Source organism: Harpegnathos saltator, unplaced genomic scaffold (genome assembly GCF_003227715.2).
Source record: "Harpegnathos saltator strain DR-91 unplaced genomic scaffold, Hsal_v8.6 scaffold539, whole genome shotgun sequence".
NCBI classification, from domain to species: Eukaryota; Metazoa; Arthropoda; class Insecta; order Hymenoptera; family Formicidae; genus Harpegnathos; species Harpegnathos saltator.
Window position 1 is genome coordinate 418,731 of NW_020230359.1, and position 15,427 is coordinate 434,157.

Genomic DNA, 15,427 nt, shown 5'->3' on the forward strand with positions numbered 1-15,427 from the left:
CCTCTCTCCCTTCCCGCGGTTTAATTACGTGAGGGACGTTTCTTGCTCGCGGAGGACATTAACAAAGCGTACACGAAGGAGGACATGTTCTCCCCTCTTCTCCCTCCTCTCTCTCTCTCTCTCTCTCTCTCCCCCCGTCTGTCTGTTTGTCTTTCTCTCTTTCCCTCTAATTTAAAGCGCAAACATCTGTCTGAAATTTCAAGAGCCGACAGCAAACAATTCCGATAAAACCTTTCCACTTGGATGACGAGAAGTAGTGTTTCCTCTCTCTCTCTCTCTCTCTCTCTCGCTCGCTCGATCTCCTCGGAAGAGAAAACGACGGCAAACTCAGCAAAGGAGGAGAGCGACGGGGCAAATCCTGCGACATGATTTGCGAAATCGGCATCTCGTACGTGCGGCAGGAAAATGGAGGCCCGAGCGTCCGAGCGATCAATCTACCTTTCGGTCGGACGAGACGTCCAGCGATCGACAGATCGACGGTGTCACCGGACAGGAAAAGCGAACATGTAACGACTGCGCGAACGGCGCGGCAGGTGTTCGTCATGTCTATTTATAACCCGTTCACGTCTCCGCGGATTCTATCCTATTTTCCCCGTGCGCCGGCCGCCGTTCGATTCGCCGAGTATGCGAGAAGAGAGACGTACGCGCACGAGACGCGGCTCTGTTCCGCCGCTGGGCAGAGGTGCCCGTTGCGCAAGAAGCGCGCGAAGGAATTACGAGCCGCGGATGCGCGTCGTCGTGGGCGTATCGACGAGCGGGCACAACGACGACGGCGACGCGGCCGACCTTGAGTCCTTTTGCGACAAATTCGGGGCCGCAAGAGCGCGCACTTCCAGAGCGCGAGAGCGGACTCGAAAGAGCGCCTTGGAGGCTTTACGAAGCTCCACGACGCTCGATTCGCTCGACCGCGATGCTTGTCGAATCGAAATCCCCGTGGAAACGGCGAGACGGCAATTTCGCGATTTTCCTCACGTGGAAGCCAGCACGCACCGGCGGGGGGAGGGGGGGGGTGATGGTGGATACGTACGATCTCGCCGCTCGCGCTCCCATGGGCGGAATTTGCGTGCGCGACGGCGCTTCGTGATCCGGATCGCGGTAAACGGCACTGTAATTAAGGGTTCCGTACACACGAGGATGGAGCCGAGGGCGTAATGCCAGTCCGTTGGCGGTCTTTATAACGTGACCTGTGCAATTCCACCGCGCCAACGAGCCGATCTCGCAACGGGATCGGCCTGGCCCGACCTCCGTGCCGCCGTGAAACTCACCTTGCAATTGCTGGATCGTGGCTTGGTACTCGGCTAGCTTCTCGTCCACGTAATCCTGGCTCTGGCTGGCGATGATCTCGGCGGTGCTCGGGCCGCTGCTCTCCTCGTCCGACTGCGTATGATCCAACGGCACGCCGATGTACTCGTATTCCCCGGATCTGTAGGGCGCGATCAGGTACTCCGGCGGCGCGCACGGCACGGGCGACGCCGAGTCGCTTCTGAAGGAACTCTGCGGATCGCGAAGAGGATCGCGATTCAGTGCAATTCCTCTCGGGGGGATCGATTCCTCTCGGGCGCCAGTCGATCTTGCCGGCGCGGCGAGTCGATCGAGCGAGTAATTCCTTTCGGCAGATTATTCGCTGACAACAACGCGCTGCGAGATCCCCAGTGACAGCAAAACGCTCTCACTGGGGATCTCGCTCGTTAATTTGGGCTCGCTTGAAAATGCGGAAGTTCAATTCGATAAAACAAAGAGGCTTCATATAATTTCCTCCCTTTGGCCCTTTGGCCCTTTTTTAACATTCATTTTCACGCGGCTCTCTCGATGAGATTCCCCAGTCTCCGTAATCGAACGCGACGCACATCGCCGATACATGACGCCGGATCATTCCGCGTCATGTAATATGATTACTTGCGTACTTGCGTCGGTATGAACGGCCTCGGCGCTTGGCTGACCGTCGGGATCGGTGAAGGCCAGCGTGGCCTTGGGCACTGGATGTAAGCGGAGGTCGGGCAGCCGAAGACCGGCGACATCCCGGGTGAGATCGGCATCCCGATCGGCACCGGGCTCATCGGATGCATCATCATCCCAGCGGAATACGCGAGTGGTGACATAGGTCGCGCCTGGTGGACCGGGGTCGGGGGTCCGGTGCGGGCTCGTCCTTGCGGGTGCGGTGATGACGAAGGTGTGTACGGCGAAGCGGGCCTGAACGGGCTCGGCGCGTTCGCTCGTCCTGGCCAGCCAGCCGGCGGCACGTGGCTGCCGGGCGGCCTCGACGGATGTTGTTGCGACATTTCGGGCTACTTCGAACTGCTTTCACCGTGGTCGCAGGCTAGTAGCATCGCTGGAAGCAAAAAGCGAGTCTCATTCGGCTGCGGCTTTGATCGCATCGCGGCGAGTCGAACAACAGGCGGCCGCGCTTATCGTCCAGCTGGCTTCGCCAGCTCGCGCTCGACCTTGGCTCGAGAATTAATTCGAGAATTAATTCTCGCTCGGGATTAATTTCGGCAACGGCAGCCGCGGCGCCGCCGCGGAAGGAGAGATTTTTCTCTCGCAGGCCGTGCAGGCGAGAGATTTTTACTCGGATGGGCAGGAGTTCACGGTGAACTCGCAGGCGCTACGAGTGAACCACGGGTCGCATAATAGCGGCGGTATTCGGGCTGGCACGTGGCCAAAAGTCTCTCGAAATAGGTGACTAGATCGTCCGCGCGTACCTGTGAACTTTCGCACATTCATGCACGGAGGTGTCCGCGCGCAATTATCGAAATGTCAAAGAGAGAACGCCGACACGCGAGGCGAGGCGAGGCGGCGCCAGCGACGGCGGCGATGGAAGTCGCGGGCAATTTCTCCGACGACCGACCGCGACGATACGCTTCTTCTTCTGCCCTCGCGAGTCTTCGCGCGTGCGACGACTCTCCTCTGCGAACGTTCGACCGCGCTTCGCCGCGCTGCGCGGTAATGAGCTCATTCGTCTCGACTACCGCTTCGTATCTCGCGGAAATCCCGTCCCGTCCGGCGTTTCGCAAGATTCCGAGCGTGTTGAGTTCGTTGATACCGTTGGATAATCTTGGCAGCGACTGGAAACGACAGTCTACTCGCTTTCGGCTAAGAAAGACCTGAGATTTCACGCAATCAATTGCGGACTCTCGCGTTGCGACCGCGAGGAAAAATTCGCGCAGAGAAATTCAATCTCGAACACTGAGCTGTCTCGAAACCCGCTCGGGATGATTGAGAACGGATGACCGGTCGGAAAGCTTCTGAGGGAATCCCCTCGTTCTGCAAGCGAGCTTCCCCATCTGGTCGCTGTCTCTCCCAGACGACGAGACTTCAGATGCACTGACGTCGCTTTCCACGCCACGGACTCGCGAAAAGACAAAGTCTCGTGCGATCGGTGCGACCTTAAAAAATATTTTTTCTAACTAGTCGGACGATTAGCGTAAGGACGATGCTCGGCGAGCACAGCCGAGCGTGTTGCCATTGCCTCTGTTTGATCTGTTTGATATCGCGAGCACATTCGCGGTAAACGATACTTCTCCCTGGAGAAGCGCCTCGTTCCATTGTGCTCGCCGGGTCGCCGGCGGTTTTACGCTCGTCGTTAAATCGCCAGAGGAAGTCTGCGCGCGCGGCCGGGATGACCGCGCGCGCGTAGACCGAAAAGTCTTTGGCTTTTTAGCCGGATGAACCGAGTGTAGGCCGGCTAAATATAGCGCTATTTCTATTTCCGACCGGCGACGCGGCGTTTATACACACGCGTCCAACGGACCGGCAGGTATATTCGCAATCACTGCGTCGGGTATTTCGGAGACTGACACGGATATTAACAGCTGTAATCGCCATCGCGCTCGCCGCGCCGCGCCGGTTCGATCGCACACGCACGTGGAGCCTCAGCTCCGCTGAGGCTCCGCTCAGCTGAAGCGTCCGCGGGATCGGGATCGCGTCGAGATCGCCGACCTCGCGCAGAGAGTATCGGTCGAGTATCGATCGAGATCGCGGGAGTATCGAAGTCTCGACGAATTTCAGGTGCTTCCTCGCCGCGAACCGGTTAGCCGTTAGCCGTCAGCCGATGACGCGATCGAGCTTGTTACGCGCCACGAGCGTGTAATCGACGTCAATCCGAGTGCAAAGCGTGCGCGAAATTGGCGACGGACTTTCGACGTCAAACTCGAACGAGGCATTACGCATCCATTGTCCGTTGCGTCTCTCGTTGCAGAGAGGCGACGGCGATCCCGGGGCGAGCCGGGCTCGCAATTTATGTCGTTCCACCGAGAATTCGTCAAGACACGCTTCTCGTTACGAAGTTGCGCTTGCGAGACTCGCTTGAGTCTCGTGCTGTACGCGCATGCATAATATATCGGTGATATGCCATATGAAGTACATTTGCAACGCGAAATGCGCGCGACGAGCTAACGGTACGTCGAGACAATCGCCCAGCGTCCGCACGTCGCGCCCACGAGGTGAGATCTCGAGAGACGCGTCGCTCTGTCTGAGAGAATTAACCGAACGATCGGCGATCCGCCGATCGCGAAAGACGCGAGCTAATATTAGAGCGAGCCTCGCGATTTCGATCGCGAGCGAGGAAAAACGCTGGAGAATTTAGCGCGAGCCAAAAGCCCCGCCGACGGGGATTATCCGCGGACTCGCTGGCGACTCGCTGGATCCTGGATCTCGGAGAGAGAGAGAGAAAGAGAAAGAGAGAGAGAGAGAGAGAGAGAGAGAGAGAGAGAGAGAGAGAGAGAGAGACGCTGCGTCCAAAAATAAGATCTCTCTGCCGAATTGACGATCAGAAATAGTCGGCGTTCCTAATGGATGTCGCTTCGACAGAATCGCTCGCCGGTCGGCAATTATTATTGGAGCTCACCCTCATCCGTCGAATCCGCGACGTGACATCATCGTATCGCGCTGTATGAGCGCGAGCTCCGCTCCGCGCGTAACGCCCGCGCACGCACAGAATTCGAATTTCGCAATCACTCAATCGTGGTTCGTCCAGTCGCACTTGACTTTCAACGGGAATTCTCTCGGGGCGATTCATTAAAAGTGTCCTTGCTCGCGTATTGCGTGCAAAAAGTTTCCCGTCCCTTTCCCGCGAGTGCTGGTAATCGAGTTAAGAGCGAGTAATTAAGTTAAGCGGTTTGCGGAACTTCTCTCGAGATGGGCGAGACGTGCCGAAAGATAAGGAGACTCCTGATCGGCAAAGATTAGTCCGGATTCGCGCGACCACGTCACTCTCGCTGCGGTTTGACAAACGCGACAAGCTCTTTGCATTCCTCGGTCTACTGATTCATTTGCCGCTAATATCGCTGACTAACACCTTGACGATGCGCAAACAAACTCGCGTGACCCGAATCCGGCTGCTCGCGTAAATAACACTGGCAGTCCAATTAAATTCATACAAATCATGAGATGAAATCGATCGATACGAAACGCGATACACGATACACGAGTTCCACTAAGGACGGCGATCTCTCGTCCAATTACACCGCAGTTACAACGAGATTCTTCATGAATTACGCAACAGACCGTAACCGTTGCATGTAATACCGCGAGCGAGACGGCCGTCTACGCAAATGATAAAACGCAGCGCGCGCGCGCGCGCGCTTGAGAAAAGCCCCGATTACAGATAAGGCGAGCAGATCGACCGCGGACTGGACACGAAAGAGGAACACCCATCAGCCTAGCTAAAGCCGCCAACACCCCGAATGAAGGTCGAGCGTCTTTTAGCAAGCGTAGCTCCGATTAACGCGAACTTTACCGGTAAATCCGAATGGCCTCGGTGCGATCCAACGTGCGCGAACGATCTCGATGGTCGACCGCTCTCGTCCGCACGAGGACCGGATGCTAGTCCAAGGATGGAAGGAAAGGCGCAGCCTCAAGTCTCCGTACTCCGAGAGTCGCACTTTCCCGCCCGATACCGCCCTCGTCGTCGTCGGGCTTCACTGCTTTCGTCGCGACCGCGGTGGAGGACCGATCGCGCGAGCGGACGCTGGATGAGCGAGACGAGATCAAAGGTGGTGAAAACGAGAGAGAGAGAGAGAGAACAAGAAAACGATCTCTGTGCCGGATCGCGACGCGGACCACGGGCAGACTGCTCCCCGGCGCTGGATCATCGATCCAGGATGGGCGTCGCGACGCTCTTTCTCTCTCTCTCTCTCTCTCTCTCTCTCTCTCTCTCTCTCTCTCCTTCTCGCCGCCCGCATTTATATTTAACTTTGGCATCACTCGACATTCGACTTAGCAGCGCTGCTCGTCTTCTATTCCTCGCCCTCCAACGACGCGCGTCGTCCTCGTTCTCGCCTCGCGCGCTCCCTGCTCTTCTCTTCTCTTCACTCGTTCTCTCTTCTTCTTCGTCCAGGTCCTCTCCTTTTGTCTTCCTCTTTCTCTCTTTCCATCCCGTGCTGAGAAGATATCCCCGTCGTGGACGCGAGAGGGATGATGCCGGTGGCACGCTATTATCACCGACGAGCGAGCGCACCGGCGCTCATCGATAATTTTGGTCTTTCGCTCATTACGAAAATGCACGCGATGACGAGCGACCGCGCGAACAGAAACATCCCGCGGACAGGACTTCGCGATCGGGTCATCGGCCCGATCCCGCGTCGTCTTCTTTCGCGGGATGTTGCGGAGAATGTGCCAGATCCGCGACGAGACGCTTCCACCGACGCGTCGAACGTGATTCGGACATGCGGCGAATATTCGGTTCAACTGATCGGGATTTACTCGGCCCGAGAGACGCGTTAATGCAAATTGTATGTACATGGTATTGTATCGCATCCGGCTTATCACTAGGAGGACAAGGTGCGCGCTGGACAAAACCAGACAAAATTGGATAATGCGAGCATAATGTAACGTGTGTCACATTATGCTCGCCTATACTGGATCGCGTTACATTGATTGCGTTGCATACATTGCGACTAGAAGTGCTTTGGAAAATATGATATTTTCATAGGAAGAAGGATATCTGAAAACCAGTTTCAGCAAGGAACCTGGATGTCGGAACAGTGATGACGAGTACACGATCCAGTTGTTACAACAAATTTAATCTTTAATAAGTCATCTGTTCGAAGATCTTAGTATATAGATTAGATCAGAACCTTCAATGTTAAAGTTGAATCTGCCACTAGAACGTAGACGGTAAGACATCGCACGATATATATCCCTCGTACTGCATCTTGCGTGTCTTCAAAGCGTCATCCTTGAGGTCGTTCTTTTTGGAAGAAGGCGTTCCGTTCGTTACAACCTCAGTTGCTTAGTCGGTTCTAGTCGATTATCCTGATTTATACGAGCCGATACGCATCTGTGCGCGTAAAACAAGCATACCAAGCCTGGACAGCATTCTTCGCTAATATTACACTGCAATCGTAAATAAGTTTCCTAAGCAGTCGTAAATAATCCGAGATTTAATCGCAAGCGCGCGCAATTTTTATTTTCATTGTTTTATATTAGTGCGCGAACGTATCATTTTTATTTTTGGTTTCACTTACTGGCCCGCGAAGTGGACTACACTGGTCAGAGTTAGGGCCTGCCGATATAACGTTGACAACAAGCAAGGCAATTAACGCAAACGCTAGACGCTTGTCCATTTTATCGGAATGGTGTGCTGCAACGTTAACAAATAAGATTAATTAATATGACGGCGTAGCACCAGTAATGTTCACAACAACATAAGCTGATGGCACATAGAAAAACGTAGGCAGAACGCAAATCAAATAATCTTAGTGGTGGAACATAAGCGGTGATTGTTTACGTTCTCAACTATGATTGACTGATTTGTTTACTACTCGTTATCCTATTTGCCATGGTCCATATGTACGATACGAATCAAATAAAACATATGATTAGCGGCACGATTAGACATGATTGACAATTGATACAGAATTATCGAGAAAAGAACAGTAGTTGTTTCCAATATAAACGTTATAATTGTTAACCATCAATATACCATCAAGATCCATTGAACTCAATTTTTAAGTTTCTCTTTCGAAATGTTTCAAGTCAGTTTGCCAGAACTGACACTTTATGACATTTATTTTTCCTTAGAGGTCTTTCAAACGATAAGTAATAATTATTTTCTCTTAATATAAAATATTAATCTTTCAATATAATTAATAGCGCGATGGTATACCAACGATTAAATAATTTTCGTACCAAAATGTTCAGTTTCGCGCACGAGAAAGTCTTCTTACAACCGTTTCGAAGAAACCAGTTATACTAAAGTATTTTACGTGCCGCCACGAATTTATAGACAGAGTGAACGTGCGATCTTACGTAAAAAGTCAGAACTGACAATATTTGATAATATTACGGTTATCACTACGTTTCTGAGTGGATATCAGTTACACCTTAGAAACAATATCTCATGGCTTATCTGATGCCATTAATAAATATTATCTCGACAGGACAGTTATTCCTCAGGGGACAAACCAAGAATCAATTATTTTAAAACTGCGTAGAAAAGTAAAACGAGAATATAAGAAGAATGAAAGAAATAGGTCGATGTGACAGGTCAACACCGTGCGAAACACGCCTACAAATTTCGAAAGAAAGAAAATGTCTTGCGACACTTCGATGCCGAATGATTTCTTGATGATTTCTATAATATATGCATAAATAGCCAAGAGAACATGACATCACACAAACAATTATATACATACACACACACACACAAACACACATTATACATACATATTTGTATAAGTTATATAATCGTACTTTTGTACTGCACTTTCTCCGCATGGATGTTTCTATTACATGTAAATAATGGAAATTCAATTTATCATATACAACTAAATAATTTTGAATTTTGAAATATATAATCTCCTTGTAATATAAAATCTATTTACACAAAAATGTTTCTCGAGAAACATTAAAAGGATTCTGAAAGTTTACAACAAGTGCATTTAGATACTGATAAATGATTATTGTACAATGTGCGTTTGAATACTGTAACTAAAATACAAGACGCAAACAAACTTTTTATTCTATACCGAAATTTTGATTATCATAATTTAAAGGCTAAAGCGAAAGCAAGAAGTTTCCATGGTCGAAGATATGTCCAAGCTTTGTTACTTCTACTTCACTTGGACATTTTTCTCGATGCTTTTCCACGTCTATCGTTTCTCAAAGATCTACGAGGAAGATGCAACAAAACAATAGAAGAGGAATCATCTGTAAGATTGTATATTTACAAACGTATAACAAAATATGAATATATCTCTTTAAATAGCATAAAATACCTTAAATTAGTTATTATTACTAATTTATCTATTACGCATGTCATTTGTGAGTACGAGTGATGGAGTGTACGCGATTCTCGGTTTCTGGTATATTCAGGTAACTTTATGTATAAAATATTCGCGACATTATATAATTTTAATTAAGACACTTGATTTGTCCACTCTATCTATCTGTCCTTCCTTAAGATGCAGCTAAAGACATTCTATTCATCGTGATTCCGCGTTTTCACAGTCCCACATGCGGAATATGCCATGATGAAATTTTACGAAACGAAATTCTAACGTATTGCAAGAGTAACACGCATTGTGATCTCTTGCAAAGGAAGGAAAAATATATATGCCAATATATGTCGGCGTATTATATATAATACGATTAAAAGTACACCATGTTAAGTATACTTATTTTGCAACGTCAACGGCTACGTGCCGTTAAAATTCGAGCGGACGGATTAGTTCCTGAAGGAAAGTCCCGTGTGAGGCACCGAATACGAGTGTAGCGTCGGAAAGATCCACTTAGCTGCGAATTACGACGCAGCTCAGAGTTTCGTTTCGTGCTTCACTCGGGTTCTAAATAACTGATTCGGTCGTAAGGCACCGTGCGAATTATTTGGATAACAATTGTTGGTCATGACATTGGACGTGCCGCACTGCGTATTGCAGCCGGCGGTGTTGTTCTCCTCGTTGTTCTCGTACACATGACGTCTTTGCACGGCTTCGTCATGGTTGTGCCCGTGATTGATCTTCATTCGAATTTGCGCTTCAGAGTCCGTTTCGTCCTCGTTATCAGCGCTGTCCACGTCGCCTATAAACATTATCATCAGCGTCAGAAACGATACAATCGGATGGTTCACGTCCGATTAGTTCATCTGCTCGCGCCTATCAAATATTTACGGAGCAGATATCGGCTCTATTGCAGCAGATTAGATTGCTGTACGTACCATCGGAACTATTGGTAGACGGTAAATAGAAGCGCGACGGCGGCACCTTGTTATTTCCAATGCGACGTTCTCGTTCTCTCGCGGCATTATTCGGATGATTATACTTGAACTCCCGGGGAAGCGTGTAACTCCTAGGTAACGACACCTGACTACCTTCCATGTCGCTAATTTCCGCTTCTCCCTCGCCCTCGCCCTTGGAGCTCTCGTCGGCGCCGTTTTGATTTGTGTGCAGCCTGATCGTACAAAGCTCTCGTTAATCAACAAGCTGCTTGGGTCGAAAAGAGGAGGATTAAAGGAATTTTTTACAAAACATACCTGTGACTAAGATGTCCGGGCGGAGACCAGTGAGAATAATGATGCGGAAGGCATCGCGGCGCCAGTAATATCTCCGGCGTGTCCGCTCGCTCTCTCTGTGGAGCCGCCCTCCAAGGGTTCGAGGGATGCGGATTATGGTAATATGGGGAGGACGGTGGAGGGGGTAGGAGACAGTGCATTTTCACGGGTGGCCAGGACGATAAGATGCCACCACCGTTTTGCTCGAAGGATGGCGGGGACGTGAATAACGGTGAATTCGGGGATGTATGCAACTTTGTATTTGGCGGTGGTTGCTGATTAGAGGCGGAGGGTGAGGTCGAGAAGGAGGATGTGTTAGCGGATGGAGGTGGGAATAATTTACCTTCCTTGATTTCTTCCTGGATGGCCCGTAATTCGCGCAGCTGCTGCTGTTTCTTTTCTTTTAATTTTTCCCGTATTAACGTGACGTTCAACGAGCCTCCGACCGCCATGTCGGCCTCATCCTTTCGCTCGTTGGAGTTATCGTTCTGTGTGGTAGAAACACGCAACATTGTAATTATATATAGAAAAATACACGCTGCATTATTCGAGTTAATGGTTACTCTTGTCTCAAGTATCTCATGAGTTGATATATTGCAAGCAATCACCGATAAGCATCGGATTTAAAATGATATTTCTCTGCATATTGTTGCTGTCAGTCGCGATTAGCAGTAAACTTGTCGGTCACTCACCTGTGCTACATTGGAAGAGGATATGGGCTTCTTCCAGAATGGAATCAATTGCCGCGAGCCATTACCGACGTTGAGCCATTGCTTCGAATCTCCTACCGTTGTAACGGAACTCATCACCGTGCCCGATTGCGACTGCGGCGGCGGCGGGGGCACGAACGTCGTCGGCTTCTTCTTCTTGCGATTCGGATTTACGGCCGTTGGATTCGCGAAACGGCAGTTGAACACGCCCGGTATACCACCATTGCTCAACTTGACTTTCCTCATGCCGATGCTAATATTGACCTTTTTCTCCTCATTATAATCTATCTGTTTTTCTTCCGAATTATCCTGCAAGAGAAATTTATGTTTGTAACTGCGCCTTTGCGAGAGACAAGGGCGACAATCATATCGTCGAAAGTAATGAATCTTATAATAATTAACATCAATTGAATTATTATCAATAACACTCAATGATTGCTGAGGCAAATCTGCATTTGAGAGACAAACGGGAAACGTATTATTTGAAAATAAAATCCTTTCGATTTGCCATTAAGTAATATTATTCAAATGTGCTATTAAGAAATATCGTTCAAAAAGTTTTCTTACTTTTTACAACTGCTGTTACAATTACTACTCAAAAGTGAAAAGTTTGCTTCACTTATCGTTGAGTTGTACTACAAACTTCGATTAATGGTTAAAAACAGTGGAGACTCGTAACGGAGGCCACAGAACTAATTAAAAGTGACGGGTTATTTAAAAGAGTTAGACCTGTTAACTGGAATAGCCGGAATAGACCCGTTATTTGCAATTCGATCGGACCCGTTGTCATTATTATTAGTTCCAAAATCTCCGCTACGAGCCGCCACTGTACTTAACGAAGAATCGTCGTAGCAAGACTCAACGATAAGTCAGACGAACTCTTTATTCTCGAGTAATGCGTCCCAAAGTAGGTCAGACCATCTTTTATTTTCAAATAAGATTCAGAAACAAATGAAATGACCTTTTACTTTCAATCAATATGATTCAACGACAAAATATGTGAATATTCTTTGGTAGCATGATCAAACACAGTGGTGAGGTTTGGTAAATTTTCATCAAGATAATAAAAGCTTTCCTGACCTGACAAAATGAGTCGCATTACCGGAAAACTGTAAGTCTCAACAGGATGGAATTTAAACGTTCGGAAAGAGAAGTCTGTCTCGTGTTGTACCTGATTTGATAATGTCGTAAGATTCGAACCAGTCATCCTTCCACCAGCTTCGTACCTCAGTCTTCTCACGTGAAAAAATCTGTCGCAGGAAGTAAAAATGTACAGCGTAACTTTGAGATTCATAAAGTAAGGCGAAATAAAACATTAAACTTACCTGTAGTAAAGACCCATGAAGAACATACCACCAAAGAATAGAGCCAGGAGAATAAGCACCAGAGTAACCGGATGTGGATGATGCTGATGAGGCATCAGATCAGTACGATTAACACCCGCCACCCATACCCCGATGAGCAGACTATTCTCCAGAAACATCACGGTGTAAAATATTACCTGTAGAAGCATCACCCGATCAGCATCTACAGAGAAGAATGCTCATACCGTCGGTGTTGGTCATATTTACTAACCATTTTCTGACGATGATTCGTCTCGTGTAGATTAACATACGCGAATATATATACAAAAGCGAGCAAGGAAGCGAGGAATGTCTTCCTGATCAGAGGAAGACGCTCGCCACCGTGAAAGAGCCCGTCTGGAGTCAGCAGCAACCATGTCAGCATGGACAGCCAGTGCAGGGCCATGACGATCAGCAGCCACTGTCCGCCATACAGCGAAGCGTACACGACCAACGCTCCGACACGAGCACTCACTGTCCCCAGACGCCAGGCTAACTGCGCCAGCACTCCCAACCATGTCAGCACTAAGCGTTCTAGGTTTCGCAGACGCGCGGCACCCTTACTGAAACTAGCCACTGCCCAACACACGCTCCACAAGGAGAGTCCCGCCGACACCGCGGTCAGCTTGGCTAATTTACTGCTGTCTTTGCCGTCGCTATCCTTTGGTTTCCCGGCTTCTGTCTCACCGTCATCGGTGACGCCGATGGACAGGAGATACAGCTGCAGAAGTAGCATCGGTGCGGCCTCACAGAACGCGTGTATCAGTCGTAATACGCAGAGCTCCCGTACCTGAAGTGAGCGATGAGACTCGTATGAGACGAGAGAGATTGGATTGATGAGAGACGAGAGAGACAACACTGATACACACCTCGTGCTTTACATAAGTTAAGTTTACTGGGATAAATAACTTGAAGTATCTCCATAGTACACCGACTTGGGTAGAATGGAGCAGCAGAACACAGCCTACCATCCAGTTGCCTGTTTTCTTAACTGGACTCGCATCGCACTCGTCCGGCACGTTGTTGTTTGTCAATTTGCCTCTAGCTCCCCAGAGATACCATCTTAAACTAATGATCTACAAATGTGTGACAGAAAGATAACATAATCAGATTGATAACATAATCAGTGACAGAAAGACGACCTGGTGGTGGACCGATTGATTCGTTTACTCGAATACTAACTTGAGAAATCAGCAGAGAAGTGGCTATGAGAGTGATGCTGAGTGGAAACAATACGGGCGGTGCTATTGCTTGATGGGCAAGGGCGTAGACCATCGCGAAATCGAACACAACATCGCAGAAGTATGACGCTAATGAGATAATGTTGAACAGTACATCGCACAGAGGCAGAAATTCGTGCTGATGTTGCGACTGATGACACTGGGCCATAATGGGCTTTTATCACCCATTTGGAATGTCTGGCAGTCTTTTTTATTTCACTTGTACCAATGCACCCTTCAGCCCTCCTGTAAACAAAATATTATGTTCTCGATCAGATCGCTGTTACCCGATAAAAAATACGTCGAAAGGTAAAAATTACATTTTCTTGATCTTTCACGCGTATAAAATTGTTTTCCTCCCGATGAAATTGTCGATTTCCGTGATAGAGATTAAATGAGCAATGCGATTTATACGCGTTTACGCGTTATTCGATCATTTTCAGAATTTCTTACTTTATACTCGGCGAAACAAAAATTATACGCTCTTTCTCTCTAAAATGCCGTTAAAAGTGAACGTATCCTGACAATTTTAAGTACACAGAATCGAGAACTACGCTTTTTCCCGGTGAAAGAGAGGTCTGCTCGAGGATAACAGCGAAAACTTGGCGAAGCAACAGGCTTCCGAGTCACAAACACAGATTCGATTATCCGTTATACGCGGGGGTGACGAAACTAACGTTGCTCCTCACGAGGCCCGCCGTTTGCCCTGCGCCACATTCAAAACGCGCCGTCGCAGCACCTCACGCACGCCCGTCCGGGCGAATCCTTCGGCACTTCGGTTTTTTTAAAGGCCAGCGCAGCGCTGCGCGAGGCGTAGCACGTATACGCGTAACAATGTCGGCGCGTATAGCGTAGCGTGGGATCGCGCGCTCGCTCAGCGCATTCCGCGCGTGTCATTGACGAGAGCAGCGATCACAAAAATCACTCTCCCGATCCGGACGCTACCGCAACCGCCGCCGTGCCGCGCCGCACTGCGCTGCCGCCGCCGCCGTCGCAGCCGCCGCCGCCGCCGCCGCCGTCGCCGCTGCCGCCGCCGTCGCCGCTGCCGCCGCCACCGCCGCCGCCGTCAACTGCTCGCGGGGAAGCCGGGGATCAGCGGCGTTGGTATGCGCGGAATCCGCCTGTGCGCGTTCACGAAGCACACGCGCGTTTAGAGAAGAACGCGCGTTTCCACACGGAACGTCGCTCCCTCCTGTCCCCGATCGTCGCCCGCACGCTGTTGCCGTCGACGTCGTCCTCTAATGCACCTCGTTCCCGAAGCAGCTGCGGCTGTGGCGTCTCGTCGTCGTCGTCGTCGTCGTCGTGCGTGCTCGCGCGTCGCGAACGCTGCATTTTTCGTGGCGACCAGCGGCGGCGAATCCCGCTTCTACGAGAGATCGCGCGTACAACATCCCACGCATACCGACCCCGCCGCTGATCTACCTGTTGATTCAGTGCAATTCAATGCGGCTATTTTACGCGCACGCCTCGCTCGCTCGCTCGCCCTCTCTCTCTCTCTCTCTCTCTCTTTCTCTCTCTCTCTCTCTCTCTCTCTCTCTCTTTCTCTCTCCTTTCTCCAGGATCCGTACAGTCGGTCGGTCGTTCGCTCGCTCGCTCACTCGCACGCACGTACGCACGCATCGCGACTGCATACACCTGGCGCCGCCGGTGAGGAACGCGAGAGCGAGC

General features: G+C 49.8%; 3 protein-coding genes and 1 long non-coding RNA gene across 6 annotated transcripts in view; all 4 read right to left on the minus strand.

The window, feature by feature from the left end:
• The window catches only part of Msp300 (Muscle-specific protein 300 kDa), a 98,650-nt gene extending 97,208 nt beyond the window's left edge, over positions 1-1,442 (minus strand). Inside the window, exon 1 of the mRNA XM_025303277.1 lies at positions 1,266-1,442. The gene's annotated coding sequence lies outside the window, so the exon portion shown is untranslated. The remainder of the gene's footprint in view (positions 1-1,265) is intronic.
• Positions 874-6,314, minus strand: LOC109503899 (predicted GPI-anchored protein 58). Its single transcript, XM_025303308.1, has 3 exons — positions 5,735-6,314; positions 1,905-2,329; positions 874-1,494 (listed from the first exon to the last, which is right to left on the minus strand). The coding sequence occupies exons 2-3, from the start codon at positions 2,277-2,279 to the stop codon at positions 874-876; spliced, it is 996 nt and encodes a 331-aa protein (XP_025159093.1). The 5' UTR covers positions 2,280-2,329; positions 5,735-6,314.
• Positions 6,315-7,003: 689 nt separating this feature from the next.
• On the minus strand, positions 7,004-8,640 carry LOC105183516 (uncharacterized). Its single transcript, XR_849786.3, has 3 exons — positions 8,128-8,640; positions 7,464-7,579; positions 7,004-7,332 (listed from the first exon to the last, which is right to left on the minus strand). It is a non-coding gene; the product is annotated as an uncharacterized LOC105183516 (long non-coding RNA).
• Positions 8,641-9,143: 503 nt separating this feature from the next.
• On the minus strand, positions 9,144-14,739 carry LOC105183515 (uncharacterized). 3 transcript variants are annotated; one of them, XM_011141721.3, is made up of 10 exons: positions 14,437-14,739; positions 13,722-14,005; positions 13,409-13,615; positions 12,772-13,329; positions 12,522-12,697; positions 12,368-12,446; positions 11,179-11,505; positions 10,469-10,974; positions 10,154-10,386; positions 9,144-10,017 (listed from the first exon to the last, which is right to left on the minus strand). In XM_011141721.3, the coding sequence occupies exons 2-10, from the start codon at positions 13,926-13,928 to the stop codon at positions 9,752-9,754; spliced, it is 2,559 nt and encodes an 852-aa protein (XP_011140023.1). In that variant the 5' UTR covers positions 13,929-14,005; positions 14,437-14,739; the 3' UTR covers positions 9,144-9,751. The 3 variants fall into 3 exon arrangements, with proteins under 3 accessions (XP_011140023.1, XP_019697182.1, XP_011140022.1); XM_019841623.2 differs by having other exon boundaries at positions 14,080-14,739; XM_011141720.3 differs by having other exon boundaries at positions 13,722-14,739.
• Positions 14,740-15,427: the final 688 nt, after the last annotated feature.